General features: G+C 40.4%; 3 protein-coding genes across 3 annotated transcripts; 1 reads left to right on the top strand and 2 right to left on the bottom strand.

The window, feature by feature from the left end:
* Positions 1 to 1,970: 1,970 nt before the first annotated feature.
* Positions 1,971 to 6,391, bottom strand: spef1 (sperm flagellar and cilia associated 1). The gene is made up of 7 exons (XM_023410627.2): positions 6,198 to 6,391; positions 5,882 to 5,993; positions 4,809 to 4,956; positions 4,550 to 4,595; positions 3,440 to 3,524; positions 3,238 to 3,343; positions 1,971 to 2,513 (listed from the first exon to the last, which is right to left on the bottom strand). The coding sequence occupies exons 1-7, from the start codon at positions 6,304 to 6,306 to the stop codon at positions 2,400 to 2,402; spliced, it is 720 nt and encodes a 239-aa protein (XP_023266395.1). The 5' UTR covers positions 6,307 to 6,391; the 3' UTR covers positions 1,971 to 2,399.
* Positions 6,392 to 6,496: 105 nt separating this feature from the next.
* Positions 6,497 to 15,662, bottom strand: adam8a (ADAM metallopeptidase domain 8a). The gene is made up of 25 exons (XM_023410597.2): positions 15,543 to 15,662; positions 15,327 to 15,436; positions 15,111 to 15,184; positions 14,936 to 15,014; positions 13,868 to 13,944; positions 13,197 to 13,428; positions 12,413 to 12,490; positions 12,236 to 12,304; positions 11,405 to 11,574; positions 11,219 to 11,300; positions 10,962 to 11,104; positions 10,671 to 10,848; positions 10,474 to 10,563; positions 10,110 to 10,305; positions 9,930 to 10,011; positions 9,651 to 9,831; positions 9,469 to 9,555; positions 9,302 to 9,386; positions 8,826 to 8,934; positions 8,499 to 8,697; positions 8,238 to 8,285; positions 8,064 to 8,120; positions 7,894 to 7,944; positions 7,702 to 7,782; positions 6,497 to 7,423 (listed from the first exon to the last, which is right to left on the bottom strand). Exons 1-25 carry the CDS (start codon positions 15,586 to 15,588, stop codon positions 7,379 to 7,381), a joined length of 2,649 nt encoding a protein of 882 aa, XP_023266365.1. The 5' UTR covers positions 15,589 to 15,662; the 3' UTR covers positions 6,497 to 7,378.
* A 1,269-nt stretch (positions 15,663 to 16,931) lies between these two features.
* znf511 (zinc finger protein 511) lies at positions 16,932 to 19,456 on the top strand. Its single transcript, XM_023410599.2, has 6 exons — positions 16,932 to 17,127; positions 17,235 to 17,308; positions 17,828 to 18,029; positions 18,166 to 18,290; positions 18,655 to 18,924; positions 19,253 to 19,456. The coding sequence occupies exons 1-6, from the start codon at positions 17,038 to 17,040 to the stop codon at positions 19,323 to 19,325; spliced, it is 834 nt and encodes a 277-aa protein (XP_023266367.1). The 5' UTR covers positions 16,932 to 17,037; the 3' UTR covers positions 19,326 to 19,456.
* The last annotated feature ends 185 nt before the right edge of the window (positions 19,457 to 19,641 follow it).

Genomic DNA, 19,641 nt, shown 5'->3' with positions numbered 1-19,641 from the left:
ACACACACACACACACAAACACACATACATACATACATGCCACCACCACCACCCTCCCTCCCTCCACACACACACACACACACACACACACACACACTACCACCACCACCTCAGGAAGTGAGGTCAAGGTCAGGTTTGCCACTTCCTGGATGAGCCAGCGTTTCTCTTTCCTTCCTCTTGTCCCTGACTTCAAATCATCACGACCCCTCCCTGGGTCTGTGACTCCCCAGAAATATGGGTGTGGTCCTTCCTTCATCTCTTGAGTGACTTCTCTGACTGTAAATCCCATCCCAAAACAGCAGTGTGATTCTGAATATGATTCATCAGCAGCAGACAGCTCCTGCATCAATGGCTGCTCTGTTCTGCAAGTTTTCTCTCACATTCCTCTCCTGTGTGTGTGTGTGTGTGTGTTGGCACAATACGCACGGTCATACAAAGAGTATTACCTTTGCTGTTTCTCAAATCTCTGTGCGACCTCCACATTTCTGTGCTGACCCTCAGGATGGATGTTGTAGTCATCACTTGAGTCAGCTGCACAATCGTGGCTCTAGACCTAATTCTGTGCTGCATGTGTGTGTGTTTTGCTCAACCCATTTGTGCTTTGTTCTTGTTTATGTTCTCCTATGAAATGATCAGTTATGAAGGTAAAATGCTTGCTAAAATCTACTTTCCTTTTAGTATACTACTCTATGTGCCTTTTCAATCGCCCCTTTGGGACAACTAAAGTGTATCTTGCATCTTGAATCTTTGCACATAAAGGTCAGTTTACTCATCATGAGGAAAACTGCTCAGCCTGTGAAAACATTTGTATTGTGCCCTCTGTGGCTCTGAATGGGGCTTTCTTCAGGGCAAATAACCCTGATGACTCCAGTTGAGACCGGCTCACTCCAGGCCTTTAGGCTTTAGACGTAAAATATTTGACTAAAACATACATTATAAGCTGGGGGCATGGAGTTGAAAAGACGAGGACATTTAACAAGCAGAGAAGGTTTTAATGAAAGATGTCATTGAGTTCTGTTATGGGAACTGTAAGAGTCAGTGTTTTTGCAGGGGACTAAAACACTGAATATCACGGCAACTGCTGCTTAGATTTTGACCATTCTTTTTTTTAAATACTAAAATGAAATAATAAAGTCAATACTAAATCTTTTAACACCTGCTGAATTCTGATTATTATGAATATCAACACTCTTGATTGTGATTTAAATTTTTCCTTCATTTTACTCCAACTCTGGGAACCTTGTTGACTGCATTTGTCAAAAAAGTGATTTAGTGCAGAACAAATCGATCTCAACATTTAAGAGTCTACCAGCATAATATCCTGGTTATGACAGATAGATAGATAGATAGATAGATAGATAGATAGATATATAGATAGATACTACAAAATATAAGAAATGTATCTCTGTTATATTACTTCAAGCTTGATAATAGCAATTGATTAGGTGATATGAAGGTGATCAGCACAACAGAACTCAATCACAGCAGCAGGCAGCTGGAGAAGATCAGCTGCTGCTGATACAGCTCAGCAGGTCGCCTGTCTCCTGTTATTCTACACCAACAGAGGGGGTGAGATCAAAGGCCACACAATGGACACACACCCCCAGGTCTTAATGGTAATGTGACCATACAGAGCAACCCACCTAAGACCATGTCATTGGCATGAGCTGATACTGCAGAAAGTGACACAACACAGGCTGTGACGTGTGTCAGCAATGCTAAAGCAAAAAACTGTGGAAAATTAACTACTCACTAGTAACTGCTTTTTTTAATCTTTGATCAGTCTTCAGTCTTAAACAGGAACAAGCGTTTCACAGAAAATGACTGATGTCATTTTAGATTTGGAAGGAAGTGACAGTGTATAAACCTAACACTGCATGGCATTTTGTTTTCAGCCGTTGATTCTTCAGCTTCAAATCTTTGCTTATCTGCTACACTCTGCTCATCTATAAAAAAGACAGTTTTGAAAATCAGAGTGGTTAGTTGATTTATTGAGCACTTGGCAGTCAGAAGTTACAGGCTGTGTAAAAGCACAGGAGTCAAAGAAGACTGTAGATCCATTAGGAAACACTGAAAAACACACTCTACACACTCCTCACACAGAAGCAACAATTCCTAAGAAGTTTCATAAACACGCTAATAAATCACTTACTGTACTCTGCAATAGTTGTAGGTATACAAAAATATTTCTATTACAGAGAAAACATTTGTTGCACTATTTCAGTGTCAAATTAGATGAATCACAGCCTCTTGAAATGTGCACGTATCGCAAAACGTACCATTTGCCTTGACAAAGTAACAAAGTAAGAGTTCATGTTATAGGCTTATATCTCTGAACAACCATAACAAATTCTGTGTGTGTGAGTGTGTGTTATATAGCGTTGGTGTATGCGCTTGTATCAGCGTGTGTTGGCTTTGGCTTTGTACGTCTCCAGATGCCGCGTCAGGTCTTCAATACGCATGTCCTTCAAGTGAACCAGATGCTCTAACCTGTTCACTTTCATCTGCAAGATCTGTACACACACACAGACACACACGTTTGCACGGCTATCCTTTGTAGGACATTGCATTGACTTCTATTCATTCGTTGACAGTCTAACCCAAACCTCACCCTAATCTTAACTATAACCACTTCATGCTAAACCCTAACCTTACCTCAATTCACACCTTACTCCTAACCCTAACCAGGACCTCAGAAACAAGGTTAGCACAAGCACACACAGAGGGATGTGGTAAAACCAGAGGAGGTTTCTAACTAAAACTGTGACTTATCTCAATGATGACAACTTCCAAAACCTTGAGGTGTTGCAAATTTTTCATCATTATTTGCATCTTCCTGAGCATGCAGATGTGGCCACAAATGGGAGAGCAAAAAAAGTGATATATCCGCTGAGCAGATACTGACTCATTGACCGCTGCTGACACAGCTTATGACACATATGTATCACACACACCTAAATGTCTCTTTCTGTGTCAAACACACACACACACACGCACGCACACACACACACAAACGCACGCACGCACACACACACACACGCGCACACCCACACCACACACACACACACACACACACGCACACGCACATCTGTAACAACATTACAGCTGGTATGACTGTATAACAAAGCTCTTCCTCTGAAGGACATCAAAACGGAAAATGATTTTGTTTGCAGATGTTCTACCAGTCAGCAGAGAGTGTGTGTGTGTGTGTGTTAGTGTGTGTGTGCGTGTGTATACCTCCACAGTCTCCTGCAGAGCCATGACAGCTTGCTCTTTTTCCTGCAGGATTGTTCGGAAAGTCGGGTCCATGTCTGTGTAAAACTGGACTGTGTGCTTTGGTTTACTAGTCAATAACAAAAATAAATGAACAAGACACATTATTACTACTATAAACACCACTATTGATTCATTTAATTTAAAAGCATGATTTTGATCATACCCATTTCTTGGTCTGCTCTTTTCATCTTTTCTCATGTCTTCTTCTGCCAGCTGAGCCAGAAGTTTCGCTTCAGTCTGTTGAATTTCTGAAGACAGCAAAACAAAAGTTTGACATTTGTCCAACTTTACTGTGACCGGAGTTGGATAGATTTTTGATGAGCACAAGCAAAGGGGACTCATTGGGAAGTAAGATTATAAGATGGAGAAAGAGAAAAATTAGGAGGCCTTTAAGTTCAGCAGTGCTGGGCTCAGGCCAGGGATAAAGGCCATCTGGTGATGTCGGGAGCTGATATGAGGACCTGAGCTGAGCTGTGTTGTCTGATAGTGGAGGAGGTGCAGATGGCAGAGGAAAGAGCAGAGGGAGGAGGTGTTGGCCTGAAGTCAGCTTTACGGCATAGTTTCAGGGACAGATTAGGTGTGAGAAACTCGTCACTGATTCACTCCCTAAAGGTTGTGGCATTCTCTAATCAGTCCGTTCTGATGTTGTTAAGTTTAGGTATCCCTGTCTCTGTGTGTGGCCACTGCTATCTCTGGGAAAGATAAGCATTAACTGAGAGCTGAGAGAAGAAAGTGGAAAAATATAATTTCAGAGGTAGAATCAGCAGTCCACTCAGACACAAAAAACATTGAACATGCTGATTATATGTTTGTCAGCTGACGGGTAGATAAAGCACCCTTTAAAACAGTCTAAAATTATACCCACTTCCTTCCCTGTCCTAAAAAAAGGCACATTTTGGACTATATGTAGCGTCAGTCAGGGTTACAGACAGACTGTGACAACTAATACACTCCAAAAATGGATATATCATGCAGGAGATGTGAGGTCAAAGGTCCTAGTATTCCCGTTAATTCATCAGTTTCAGTTTGTGTAATCCAGTTGATTTTACAGATTTCATTGCAGTTTTGCAACTTCTAATGAAACCTTTATCTCTGTTATCAGTTAGTGATGAAAAGGTCAAATATGACACCAGACATGTCAATCAGAGAATACGGTTTTTAAGATTATTAATTTTTGCAGGTTGTGTTTTTGGTTAAAAAAGAAAAAGAAAAAAAGAAAAAGAAAAGGTATGTTATGGTTTGTGAAAATGCAATAACACAATAGCCACTCTACCTGCATAAGGTTTATTGTGGTTTCTGGTGTCGAAGTATTCCACATCCTGAGTTCAAAAGAAAGAAATTGTTCAAAGTGTGGTTATTTTTCAAGATATATGCTTTGCTTACCTATTGTAAGGGTAGCTTTATGATTCACATGAAAAAAAAGTAATTAATAATAGAGTAATTACTATTTTGTAATTAGCATTCAAACAAACAAAAAGTGACTCATAGAATGTATGTCCCTAAGCAGACATGCATAAATATAAAATACACACCAGTATGTTGTCCATGGCGTGCTCCAGTTTCTTGTCTATCTTCTCCCTTAAGGCGCTCAGTACAGGCTCTATCACTCCCGCAGTACTCAGTACAATTCTCTTCACTGTCTCCTCAGGCACGTGAAAGTTTAACTTGGAAAACACCTTCCTGTCCACAGAAAAAAAAAGAAGAAACACACAGATGTTTCTAATTTACAAAACTAGTTACAATAGGACCTGCAGATGGAATGTGATTTAACTCATGATGCTTGGTGATGATTAACACCACAGGGGCCAATATGTTTACAGTGAAGTCCTATAAATTGTTAACTGGCTGTGTGCCATATCAGAGGGGGAGTGGGTGTGTGCTGGACCGGTCTTCACTGTCAGACACAGGCCAAGGTTGGAGTTCAACCAAAATGTTTATAGCAAAATCCTGTTGAAAAACATAACCTTAAGCAATGTCCGTCATTTCTATTGAGAAATATGAGGTGGGATTGTAACTTATTGTTGGGTGTGTCTTTGTGTAAAAACTGTTGTGGACATATTAACAAAATCAGATTGTGAAAATTTGAATTTTTCCAGCTGAGGGGTAGCATTTCTCTGGCAGTGGCTGTGTGACATTCACACAATCACTTCACACTTCACTTTAAGTACCCCTATTTAGCTTTAATAAACAGTATGCAAATGTTTGATAGTTTACACTATAATTGAGCTGTATGCACATTTATGAGTTTATTAATGTGCAGTAATTGTCAGCAATTATTATTTCTCCCATAATGAATGTTATAACATTACAGCTGTGTTTTAGTAATTTGTCATCCATTATCTGTACAGCAGCCTCCACTTACCCAATGCCCACATAGGAGGAGTTATAGCTGTTAACAAATACATGAAAAACACTTACATCTGCTCACATGTAGGCTACATCATCATCTGTTATGACGTATTCATTATATCTTTACATACTTATTATAAATGATAAACAGGGGGTCATAAGTAAAGCATAACCCCTATTATATTCACAGCCACCCTCACTGGATCCCTACATACAGTTTGAATAAACAAATGAATAAAAGCAGCAGGTTTCTTGCCTGTTGAGCAGGTTCCAGTTACTGAGCTTCTGCGGTGAGGAGTTTGCAGGAATATAGTTGTGCAGGTCAACAAGCTTTGGGAAGAAACATTTTACAACCTCAGCAGCCATCACTGCAGAGGGTTCAGCAGAGGGGCAGAGTCAGCTCACAATAAAATGCATAAACAAACAGACACTTGAGCTGATAAAACATGTAAATTAGATGGCTGTAGCTGGATGTAGTGCGTGACAAATGTATACGAGGTTTTACTCTTGTTGCCTCTCTAGTTACCACTTCCCTGTGGACAGCTAGCAAAGCCAAAGGTTAAGTCAACTACCTCCGTCGCTGAAGTCTCTTGTGATGTGTCTTTTTGGCCGGGACAGAGGTATCTTATCTATCCATGCGTACAAATCCTGCAGTTCCTCTTCCTTCAGTTCTCGATCCATTCCTCTTAAAGCGACATCTGTTTCGGCACAGTTTGTAAAGGTCCAAACTGTTTTACTGAGCTAGCTTGTTAGCTTCCCAGGACGACTGGTTGTTTACGGCATTGCTAGGCGACCGCTGATTTACCATGGCAACACAGATTCTAGTAATTCTTTCTTGACAGAAACAAGGAGAAAAATGACAGAAACTGACTGTGTTGATTCACTTTTATTCTCAGCTCAATTTTACAGACAAAAAAGATATCTCTCAATAAATAGGAACATTCAAATAAATTTTCAGTTCAAAGTTTGCAGGAAAAAATCAAGGCAGAACTCTAAATGTATGGAAAGGCATTGGCATTATGAGTGAGTATCATGAGTGTGATCATGTCTGCTGCATAGAATATGCAATATAAAATCCCTTGAAGAATTACAATCAAAATGTATCAAGCCAACACAAAAGACAAAACAGCTGCATGTAATAACTCAGTCCCACAAAGTCAAGCATAAGTTGGTTAGTACAAAAAAAAAAAAAAAAAGTCCAAGAAAAAGTCATAACCTTTGTGGTACGTCCTTAATCCAAAAAACTGTAAAGTGCCAATGTTGGTGCCACATTTGAATAATCCCTTAATATTATTTCTTATATAATATAAAGTCAGTACCAAAACCATGTGAGGGACAAGTAACAGTAAACAGTTCAATTAAATTAAAACAATTGCCTCATAAAGCGTTCACATATCCCAGGATCAAGGCAGAGTGACATTTCCCTTAAAAAAATTTAAAATCATCATGGCAGCATAGCCATTTGTTATTTATAAAGCACAGAAGTTAAGTTTATCAATAATGGCTTCAGGTTTCCATCAACATACTGAAGGCCAAATAAGCAAGACACAGACGGCGGTAATCCTCAGGGAGACCATAAATGACAGAAGAGCTCTGTCACGTCACGTTGCTGATCCTTCAGTGGATCTTGTTTCCGCTTTAAAACAGACGAGCGTCTCCAGAGAGGATCTTCAAGGTTCTACTAGGTGGGACAAAAACATTGTCCTCTGTCGGAGGATCTCAGTGTTTACACCATGCTGAATTATTCCCCCTGTCATCTGGGCCTGCTGGGGGGCTTTAGGGCCACTCTCCCTGCAAGCTAGAAAACAAACACTGTTAGCGTACATACTTTGGAGGAGCTTAATTTTATATGTAGATCATTATTTCAATGTGTCTGTCTCTTGGCCTGGGAGAAATTTGTGCTTACTAACTCACGAACAGTGAGCCGCTGCTTATTCATTACACTGTTATGTTGGGACAATGCCCGAAACCACAGACTTCTTTATAAACGTGAATGCCTTGAACAACATTAAGAATGTCTGGATGCCAAGGATTTAGGAAAGTCTGGCTGACTCTGACTTGTGTCTGAATACATACCAGCTGAGTGTGTGGCAGTGGAGATGGGACTGCAGAGGGCTTTGGCTTCACTGGAGGCATCGGAGGCTTTGGCTTCATGATCTTAGAGAGCAGATGTTCATATTTCAAATAAGTGGCAATGGCAACAACAGATACATGTATGAATGCAAATATTTGAAAACTGTGGGTAAAGTGACTTGTAATGGCACATACCGATTTTGTTGCAAGTGGTGGCAGAGGTCTGGATGGGGGTAGTGGCTTAGCCTGATAAAAAGAAGAAACCAAAAAAACATTAGCACAACAATTAATACATCATTTAACAAAGCAAACAAATAGTGTCGAAAGAAAATAGAAATATTGCCATTTTGTGTATGCAATTTTACCTCAGTATAGATTGGTTTGCTTGAAACATTTGTTGGCTGCATGAATGGCCTTACAACCTAAATAAAAAAGATTTATTTAGTGGTTGAAAACCAACTGACACCTGAAAAATAAGGCCAATTCTACATATAAATAATTCTACATTTAAATAAAGACAAAACAGTAGAATTGATTACCTGTTGACTCTTTGATGGCTGAGGTACAGCTGGCACTTTCTTTGGTGGCTGTAAGGGACAAAAAGAGAGATGAGTGAAAGCAAAAACTTGATTAGTTTGTTTCTTTAAAACCAGAACTATTACTGCAGTTTACAGTTGCAACAAATGGAAATATCATGTCTAATGTGGATGAAAAGATAAAAAGTTAACACACACAGAATGAGTGTTAGTGTATCACTACTCTGTGGCGCTGAGGCTGTTGGATCAAAAATGGAAGCTCACCTCTGGAGCTGCTCTGCTGGGCGTCGGTGCTCCAGTATGTGGTCTGGCAGTAGCAGAGAACAGAGGTTTACAGGCTTGAGTGGCCGAAGACTCCACAAATGTAGGCTGGCTGATGAGTGTGGTCCCAAGACGAGGGCTGCCCCGAGTACTGCTTGACCGAAACAATGGGTTGGATTGTCCTGAGGTAGACCGGAAGCATCTGTAAACGTATACACACAGAAGCTAAAGTTAAATACGGACAAGATCAAAACAAAGTCTCTCTAGCTTCATCTTCATACAGTAGCGATCTAACAGAGAGTGAAAGGAAGGAATAACGTCTTTCTGTACCTTTTTACAGGTTGCCTTTTTCTGAGGCAGCACATCAAAGTCCCAATAACCAGGGCCAACAGCAGAAGAAAGCCAGCCGCCAGTGACACAATAAACACCCCATTTGCCTCTGTACACACACACACAAACACACACACATACAAACAAACAAACATATTAATAGAGACAATATTGTTTTATTGCCCTAAGATGAGCATGTAATAGCATATGTCACCTGCTCAGGCAACTGTAACATCATTACTGCATTTGTACAGACTAACAGGGGAATTCCATCACATCACTGTCTGTGTGTCCATTAGAAATCTATTCCGAATGCTGAATCTTGATGAAAAACAGAGCATTGGAGAAACAGACACAAACAGTCATGTGTAAAGCATGGTCATTAAAAGGTCAAGCATACAAAGAATGACATACATCAGTGACTGTCAGTGCTTACATGTGCATGTGAGGACAGACAAGCATAACATGAACAATACCTCCAGGCAGCTCTGATTGCTTCACATCGCAGAAAGGGGTGGCCCAGCCAGGGTCGCAGTGACACTTACTCTCGTGGTTGCAAACCTGTCAGAGATCACGCAGTCAGTTATGCTGGCTCATGGCTATACAGTGCTCCAAAGTGTTGTGAGGTTAACATATTTTTTACCCCGTGGTTGTTGCATTTGGCAGAGCAGTCATCTGTTCCGTACACTTTTATGCTTTTGATGTCTTGACACCGTTGATTGTAGCATACCTGAAAGACACAAATGACATCGTGAGGACACTGACACAGACAGTTCACAGATCAGTAGTCCATGGAGGTTTTTTGTTCATGGTCAGTTTTCTTACCATGTTGTGGCCACACTTGGTGCCAGTAGGTACCATGCCCATATCTGCAGGGTAGTTATCTTCAGGGTTCATAGTTGCTTCATTGCATATCTCTCCCTTTCCTACTCTGTAAAAGGATTTCTTGGATGTCACTGGAAACTCCCAGCCTCCGAAGCAGAAAAGTGTCCCACAGGATTGTTCTCTGTAACCAAAAACCACAAACCAATAATCCCAAAAACCAACAACACCACACTGTTAATATGCACCACTATAGTGCTGGTTTGGCTTTTGATTACATACCTGCTCGAACATCTCTGGCTCGACTGTGTTTTTCTGCAGTTTCCATGCCCGTAAAAACAAGCATCTGCAGCTACTTCAGCATCTGAACAGAATCATAACAAACAAAATGCAGACATAAGAGTCTTGAATTATCAGAATAAAAGCGGCTCCAAACTAAACTGTAATTCACCGCCGCTTTACCTGGTCCCCAGAGTCTCTTGCAGTGTTCCTGCCGTGAAGGACACTGTCCATTGTAGCAGTATCCTTTTCCCCGGTTGCAGGGCAGGCCATTTTGGGTGTACGCATCAGTTGGACAGGAGGCAGAGAAGCCAGTGCAGTACTCTGCCAGGTCACAATCTCCTGACCTTGATCGACAGACACTGCTTGTCGGTTTCAGCTTCAGAGTGGAGAGACACACAGATGGTGATGTACCGACTACTGAAATATGTACACTCACACATAACCAGCCAGACGGCACAGCCAGACAGTGTCTAGCTATATGGTAACACATTTAGTAACAGTGTGACTTCACTCATCTAGAGAGGACATAGTGAGTATGACTTACTTGGCAGTTGTGGCAGCACTCTCCCTCTGCACACTGGGCTCCTGTGTTGAGCTTGCAGGTTGTGGCATTGCAGCAGAGATTCTTGCATTCCTATGAGGCAGACAGAGGGGTCCAGAATATTATGATTCAGCCTCATTTGTGTGCTTTGTTTGTGTGATTGTATGCATGCACGATATGTGACTGCAGCATGCACAAACCTCTACAGAGCCACAGTCACACTCCTCTCCGGGCTCCAGGAAGGCGTTTCCACACACTGGCCCTCCATAGATGCGATCAGTGGAGGGAGTATCCAGCAGACAGGTAGGGTTCACCTCCTGCAAGAACCTGTTGAGCTGCTGCTGACTGCAGCTGCTGAACTGCTGCGGATACACAAAGCTAGAAGAAGACATAGCAAGAGCAAGAAAAGAGAAGTTAAACATTAGCTTTACTTTGAGCGTAAGAATAGTAGATTAGAGGGAGTTTATGTGCTGGTGAGAAACTGAACTTACCCAACACTCTCAGCCATGATGCAGCCTTTTTTCGATATTGAGGAGCCACAGACACAGTTTTCGGTATCATGGGACAAGCCCAGGTTGTGACCCATCTCATGCGCAATAGTAGACGCCACTCCTATTGGGTTAGTGTTATGGTCCTGTGAGTATAGCAGACAAACATTCAGTAGAGTAAAACCGAAATTAAAATCTCATGATTTTTTTTCACAGAGATTTTACATTGATCCATTTATTAAACAGAAAAGTATACTTGCCTCATTGACAGCTCCAGAGTTAGAGGTGCACATTGCATTGGTGTTTGCTAAGCCGACAGTGGAGCCATCAAAATCAACACCTCTGGATAATGAAGAGGTATAAGTTATTAGAAACCAGCTCTATCAGATTAACAGGTTTTTGTTTTTTTATTTAACAGTGGGAAGTTGAAATCTGCTGGATCTTACGTGATGAACTGTGCATTGTCGTGTTTGGTCCTCAGCAGCAGGCTCCGCTGCCGCCACGTGAGGAAGCGACTGAGGGTGAGCTCAGGGTTTGTGCTGACCTCTATCTGGTCTCTGTACGACCAGATATCCAGAGCGACCAGCATCACACGAACACCCAGGGGGCGATACAGCTGAAACGGAGCAGCATGTGGTCACAAAGTGAAAAGGGGAAAAACTGAATGAGTTATAAGGTAATTAGGTCATAACAGTATTTTTGAATGTGAGGGAGTTTAACTGGTAATGCTACAAATAACAGATGCTGTCACAGGAAGTCACAGTTGCGTCTATTGCTGCCATTCATGTTGGCCCTGCTCTTTCAGAGTAATCAAAGACGATTCTGTGATACGTGTGAAAATGTTCAATATAGGTGTGAAGATTCACAGTTAAAGTTTGATTTTCACAGTGAGAAAACTTTTCATTCCTTTTATTGGTCAAATTCCAATCGGTAAAGGACAAATATTATCAGGAGAGATTTCTTGCATTAAATCCACAGTGAAAGTGAAGCCTGATAAAGTGCTAGACAGCTGACTGTGCTGCATTGTGAGAAAGTCTGATATGCAGCCAATGAAAATAAGCTAAATTACTAAATCACTGGTAAAATAGGTGGAATGCTTCATTAATTCCACAGGAGAAAATTACATGAAATTACACAATTAAGCTTTTACGATAATTTAAAGTTTAGACTGCTCTTATTTTCTCCCAAGGTTAGAGGATTTTTCGCTGTGTAAAAATATAACAGCGTTAAATTATTTAGATAGACTTATTAACTGATAGACTAACAGAGAAACATACCTTGTCCACATGATTTGCTATTTCAAGCAGTCTGGTCTCTATTGTCTTCTTGCCATCAAACTTCTTGTACTAAAAAAAACGTTTTTTAAATTAGCAATAAAATCAACAGTGTCTCAGAAATAAAACAAAATCTTTCCAAAAGTTTTATTATAGAAAAGGAAATATAGGAAATCAAACCTCAGAGTGGTCGACCACCAGAACCAGCTCCACTGTCCTGTGTTTTACTGAACGGTCTTTGGTCTGGGCTCTGCTTTTCTGAATATCACAAAAGGTGTAAGATATTAACAATATTAATTGTGTGTGTGTATGTGTGTGCATACATATGTGTCTGTTAGACCCAAGTATTGTTTTGAGGATGTTTAATACAGCTCAACAATTGACTATGAGTTTTGGTGTTTGATGGTCTACAGTAGTGCTGAAACAAAATCAATATTACAATGGTCCTGCATCTATTAAAATATGCAAATTGATATTTGCATGTTGAAGCTAATTGTCACTTGTCCAGTTACAATTTCTAAATATATTATAAATGAACTATCGTCTCTCTTCCTCGTTTTCTTGGTGTCTACTTTCTACTCTGCACCCCTGTTTTCATTCCCTTTGTTTTACCTGAATATGTTTTATTGAAATTAATGCCAGTGTTAAGTTCAACAACAACTTTTGAATTTTCAAATGATTTTCATAATCTTCATGATCATCATGTTGCTAGATTTTAAAAACATCAAGGGGAAAGTGTTTGTTTTTTTTTTAACCGTGTGTCATGATAAGTTACGGCGCTTTTGTGAACAGTAGTATTTTACTGCATCTTACTTCTTGTTTTTTTGCATAAAATCTATCAAATGTAAGAATGCAGCACAAATGTATAATATTAGATGTCAGCAGATGTCTCAGTCCAGAAATATCAGCTGTAGGTTTCAAACCCTGGTGTATATGTGTATGTGTCCACTCTGTGTGTCTTTACCAGACTGCTGAGCTGGAACAGTCCAGACGGACGAGCTCCATGATCATAGAAAGTGGTTGTGTTTCCATGGGAACAGGAGCTCCTCTTCCTCCTCAGGTGTTGGTAGTTGTAAACAGCATGAAGACCCTCCCCACTGTGAGCTTCCGAGCTCTGTCTGTCATCCTGCGCTCCCCCATCGGCACCGGCCAGAGGTTCAATAAGGTAGATCTGGCCCTGGAGACGCACAAACCCCCTGCAGTGCAAAAGAGGAAGTTCAGAGTGGACAGAGGCAAACACCTCATCTTTTTCTTCAGCAGATCTAACTCACAAACGGATCACAGTTGAACTAATCATAAGACAGCCTTTGTTCGTCATATTTTCAATTCCCACACCCTTTGAAGCTAACAGGTCTTTTCTTGCAAACAGAAGGGAGCTTAAAGAAGCCTGCATGACTCAGTTACAGGTTTTCAGCACTGCATGCAGTCTTAATGGTCAGTGTGATGGACGAAAGGGATGCTGAAGGACTGATCCTCTCTTTGGACTGGGCACTCTGGTCATGAGTCACAGCAGGAGACTTACAGTCCCAAAGCATCATGGGTTTAATTCAATTTGGCACTGTATTTAGGGAAACAATATTCTTTTTTGTAATTAGAGTTACAGGATGAAATAAATTTGCATCCAGCATTACTCACTTTATTCCAGAGCACAGTCCCACGCTGGCAGATGAGTCTTCCACTCCCACAATGTGTCCATGGTAGTAGCAGTGAACCTGAACAGACGTCCATCATTTGTCAGAGAATCAAAAGAGATTTTTCACACTCACTCTTTGCTTTTCCTTAATCGGCCAAGTATCTCAAGCACGGTGTAGAACTGTGATCTGATCAGAAGAATATGTATTTAACTGTATGTGGGTGTCTTTGTCAGAGGGAATGACAGTCATGACCTCATATTTCAATTCCTCTTCAATGTAAGACTCAAGAATTGCAGTGTGTGGTGTCAACTCTCATAATGAGGAACTTTATAGTTGAGAAACTCCAAAAAGCTGAAAGAGTCATCAGGACATCTGAAATTTTGAAATAAGAAGATGGACTGGCATGTATTGCAAAACATGATTTTTCTCATGAAGATGATGATGATGATGACTGGTCTTTAAGTGTTAAGTGTTTAAGTGTGAAATATTAATTGAATTGTGTGTTTGGTAATTGTGCTGTAGAGCCTTAAAAAATGTTACTGGTATGGTTACAACACTTGCTGTATTTTAGAAATACTGTAACCCTAAGACCAGCTCAAATATCAAGATCAAACTTCTCAAGAGAAGATCTGCAGTTAAGAAGTGTACCCAACACAGGAAGGCAGATGCAACAAAACCAATATATTGGGGTTTTCAGTTGACACAGGATATCCTGTATTCATTTTATTGAAGCCTATATGCTCTATTTAGTAAGATAATTCTTTGGTACTCTACACTTTGGTACATTAGTCTAATTTCAGACTTCTGAATCACCTATGTCACTGAAATATGCAGTGATTTAAATTGAATGTATGATGTAAAACTAAGTGGCAATTCAGTCTGATGATCAGACTGAATATACTTTATATACACACACACACACACACTCAAAAAAGTTTTCAGTAATAACGGCATCTGTTTCTGATAGACTCAACTAATACAAAGATATAGACCATTATAATGCAGGCTGATCATGAATACAGGGATTATGTTAATGTTAGTGAAATTGTAGTGAAAGAAAGATACATACCCCAAGATCTGGAGTAGTTGTAATTTGGGTGCCCTGATCAGAATAGTGTGTCACAGAAAAGTTTTTCCCAATAAGATCTCTGAAATTAACAGATTTTTTTAAATATCAATCATATTGTCATGTAAAGAAAGAAGCACAGTATATATAGACCTGCACAGTAAAAAAAAAATCTTACTTATTTCTTTCCAGGTGCAGAGTGTAGTTTTGCCCTGCAATCGTCAAAGAGTACTGGAGTACATCAGGGTATGTCTACACAGACACACACACACACACACACACACACACACACACGCACGCACGCACACACACACACAGCAGAAGACTTTAATGCTTTTTGATTTCAATAGTTTTTAAATAAACTTGTAAAAGTGTACAGTAACATGCGTGTTACCTGATTTGCGGCTGCATCATTCGTGAGAGATGAATCCTTCAGCTTCTGAGGTATCACTGTTTGGTACTTCATCACATGAGGTAGAGTCTTTACACTGCCCGCGAGGATTCCTGCAAATAGGGACATCTCATGAGACAAGAAACAAAAGGAAAAAAGAGAGACAGAGAGAATGAAAGAAAGAAAGAAAGATAGAAAGAAAGAAAGAAAGAGTCGTACCCCACGAGGAGAATAACATCATTAAAAAATATCCAGTATATCGCATGTTGCTCTATCGGACGGACTCTTTCATTGTATGCTTCGCAGTCTGTGGTAAGTATGGACTCTTCCCAGCTCTCCGCCCCTCTGCCGTGTAATATCCTGAAGAATCTGACTCTGACAAGAAAATTAGTCACTGCAGAAAGTTAAACGTTGCTCCTACAAAATGAGCATTCGTCATTAGATGAAAAACGCTGTGATAATGCCTCCAATGTGTAATGTGTAATGTGTAACAGCTTATGTTGCACTTTATTGAAAAAATAGTCGCACACGTTGCTATTAGTTTAAACCTATTACAGACACAACTGGAACTTTTTTCTTTCCACACAAGGGTTTTCACTGATTACCAATAGGTTCTAATATATTTACCCATTCGCCAATAATAAGCCACCTTTCCATAACAAATGTAAACTCGGTTTACCACATATTTTATTGGGAAGATTAATAGCGATAGACTACGGGAAACCCCCTCATTCATTAACAAAATATCCTGTACACATGGCCAAAGAGCTCTCACCAGCTGACAGCTGAAACAGCGAAGCCTCTTAGTGGCCTTTGTTGCCATCTACTGTTTTAAGTTTTCAAATATTTTAGTTTTAAACAGCATATGTTTGCTGCACTTCTTGTGATAGGAAAAGTAAGCAAAATCACAGCAATGAGCTAAGTAAACCTTACATATCAGTGTATGTTCATTAGTAATATCAACCAAAATTCATCAAATTAGCACAAACCAGTGTCAGTTGCTGAGTATCTGGGGTCCGGCTCTCAGACATTTGGAAATCAAGATAAACGGAGCAAACTAAAGAAAATATGGCTAATTAAGTTCGTTATAATATGTGAAGGAATAGTAGATATTTGAAAACATGCTAACCCCTAGCTACACAGCAGACATCAGATACTCACATCAAAACTTTTTTGTGGCTATCTGGACATAGCTTTCCCATGTTTCGCCTGTCTGACCGGTTGGTGGCGGCAACGCACCATTTTTGTTTTTAGTCGCGTTCACGTCTCATCGTTAGCGTGGGAAAACCCGGAGACAACAGGCCTTAGGCGATAATTGGAATTTGTGACAAAAAAAACCAACCTAATTATGCCAAGAAACTGTTGGTAGAATGGCTGCAATTGCACCACCGCTGGTCGTAATATCAAAATAAAACCCAGTATTAACACTAATACATTTAATAGGAGCTATACACGGTTTGAAACAAGTACTTAACACAACAAAATACCTGGTGTGACAACACAGGGTGAACACTGCCAAGACGGAATAACAGGTGTTTTTACTATTCTTCCCATTCTGCTGACATTACGTGAATGCAGCATTTGACAACCGCCAAAAAAAGAGAAGACGTCGTCATTCCGCGACAACTACAACCAAAACATAAAACTCCTCTGAGGCAGTTGCACTTCTTTCAGTGTAGTGAAAGCGTCTGGGAACTGTCCGCTGACAGGAAACATGGAGGAGCAGGAGATAAGGCAGAGTGAGCTCCCGTTCAGCTTCACCCCGCAGCTCGTCCACCTGCACAAGGACCACGAGCTGTTTGAGGTAACGTTGTGACGACGAACTGAATCCACTGACCGTTACCGGCGGCTAACCGGCTAATCCACCCACAGTAACATCAGTAACATACTGCATGTGGACGCTGTTTACAGGATGGAGACATCCACAGACACATGTACCTGCAAGATCTCTACTCCTCGGGAGCAGACGACAAACCAACGCCCAGGTATGAAAAACAAGTCTTATCCCTGATGGAGCCAGGTTTTGGCTTCGGTAATTTACTTGTTTGTGGGTTACATTGAGTTAACAAGCAGCAAACAAACTCTACACTGTAAGGATTAGTCCATAGACCATTTTGATAATAGATTATCAGGTTACTGTTTGTTGACCTATTGATATATTTATGTTTTCTGTCTCCATTAAATTCTTCTATGCATATGATTGTGGGATATAGTGGAAAATGGTTAGTCTAAAAAGGCTATTAGATAGACTTTTAGTTTGTTCAATGTCAAGCCCCACTGTAAGTGTGCTAGACATATGTGGTTGTGGCATCCCAGCATCTATAGTTTACAAGTCATCTCCATATAGGAAATACAGGAAAAATAAACTACCAAACAACAAATTGGCCCAATAAATGATAATTCCTTTGCAACTGTTGCTTTTCCCCTTTTTAACTGTAGCCCATTGTAATGTCAGTGTTGGTTGAGCTGTCACTCACTTTCCTCCATCTCTTGTGTCTTCTCAGTGTGTCAGAGTTTGCCTGTCACATCTCTGGCTGCAGTGCAGTCTTCAGTACACTGGAGGAGTACGAACACCACTACAACTCTCTGCACAGACATGTTTGCTGCTCCTGCCGTCGCTCCCTGCCAAGTGCCCGGCTCCTAGACATTCACATTCAGGAGTGGCACGACTCTCTCTTCACTATCCTTGCCCAGAGGCAAGACATGGTAAGCCAAAGGAAAGAAAAGAAATGATACCCTCAAGCTATGAGGGAGATTTGTATATAAAGCCAAATATTTTGAACATTCTTTAAAGACGAACAGCTTCAATGATAAGTTTTCTCTGACACTTCACATTGTTCAGTACCAGTGTTTGGTGGAGGGGTGTGGACAGAAGTTCAGGACTAGTAAACACAGGAAGGACCATCTAATAAGAATTCACAAGTATCCACCAGACTTCAGATTTGACAAAACCAAAAAGGACAGAGGGTAAGTCTGCACCTTCCACACTTTGTCCACTAGATGGCAGCAAAGCATCAGTATAACCATTACTCTGAAAGTTTCAGTCAGGGAGAGCCCATGTTTGTTATAATAAACAGGATTTATGCCTCTGGATTTGATCTTTTTGGCATATTTCACACATATTTCTGTCATAGAGTGAGATTCTCTTTGCTGCCGTTATGAAACCAATGCGTAACTCCACACTGCACACTGAGACTTGTTTGAAATGCTTTTTTTTGGTATATTTTCTGGTCCAACAAAGTAAAATAAGAGGCTTAAAATATTTGTTAAATCATTGTGTTTTTCTTAAATACTATGTGTATATTTAGTATCATCTTATTTTTGTTAATAGAACCAGAGAGACAAAGAGGCCGCAGCAGAAAGACGCAGCCATGGAGGTAGTAGATGATGTGTGTGAGTCTGAGGGTGTGTGTGAGGTTATGTGTGATGTGTTGTCCGACCAAACTGAGCAAGGGGAGTCCATGGAGACACACGTGTCAGAGAAAGAGGCTGCTCATATGGCAGAGCCCGCTACTGCCGGGGAGCACGCAGGTCTTTCTGCTGCAGATCACGGCAACGAGTGTGCAAGCACCGAGACTCTAAAACCTCGATACTCCTACAGGTCAGTCTTAAAATTTGTTCTGCCACAATGTCTTGTGATAAAAGAGACTAAGTCAGCCATTTTTTTTTTTTTTAGATGTTTTTAGGTTAACTTTGTGAATTTAAAGCAAGTTTGTAACCATTAGATATCAGTGTTCTTAAGGTAAAAACTTGAGCAATTATGTCTGTCTTAAGCAAACTGTAGGAAGGGTTATTTCTATTTTGTATGTGTAGGTTAATATTGTATTATTAAAATATATGCAAGTTGATATCTTCATGATTTTTACTACAGCTTTTCTTTTCATAAACAATCTGAGATACAAAACAACACGCGTGTTCTTTTATTTCAGGGTCCCTACAACGGTGTGTTTCGGCCAAGGCTCAGTCCGAGGCTTCAGAGGACGGCGGGGAAGAAGGAAATGAAACAACAGAATTGCGCCTTGTGTTTGATGTCCTTTTTTAAAATGTATGACTCAATACCCTTGTCTTGTAATATATTTACTGTCACATATGTCATTAACTTAAAATAAAATGGCTTTTGCATAAAGAAAAAACATGATGTGCGTGAGCATTTTTTTTTTTAGGTGATCAAGAATACCTTTTGTTGCTACAAGGCTCCCATCTTGTGTCTGTTGTGGTGACATCCAGCAGCTGTGTTCTACTAGCGGAAAGGTTGACTAAAATCAAAATGCATGTGTTGTTTAAAAGAATGATGCAGCGCAGCTCAAGGCTGTGCTTA

The sequence above is a fragment of the Seriola lalandi genome, unplaced genomic scaffold, assembly GCF_002814215.2.
Source record: "Seriola lalandi dorsalis isolate HSWRI2012SDOR001 ecotype SW California unplaced genomic scaffold, Sedor1 jcf7180002054426, whole genome shotgun sequence".
In the NCBI taxonomy this organism is placed as follows: Eukaryota; Metazoa; Chordata; class Actinopteri; order Carangiformes; family Carangidae; genus Seriola; species Seriola lalandi.
This window is presented reverse-complemented; position numbering and strand designations above follow the sequence as displayed.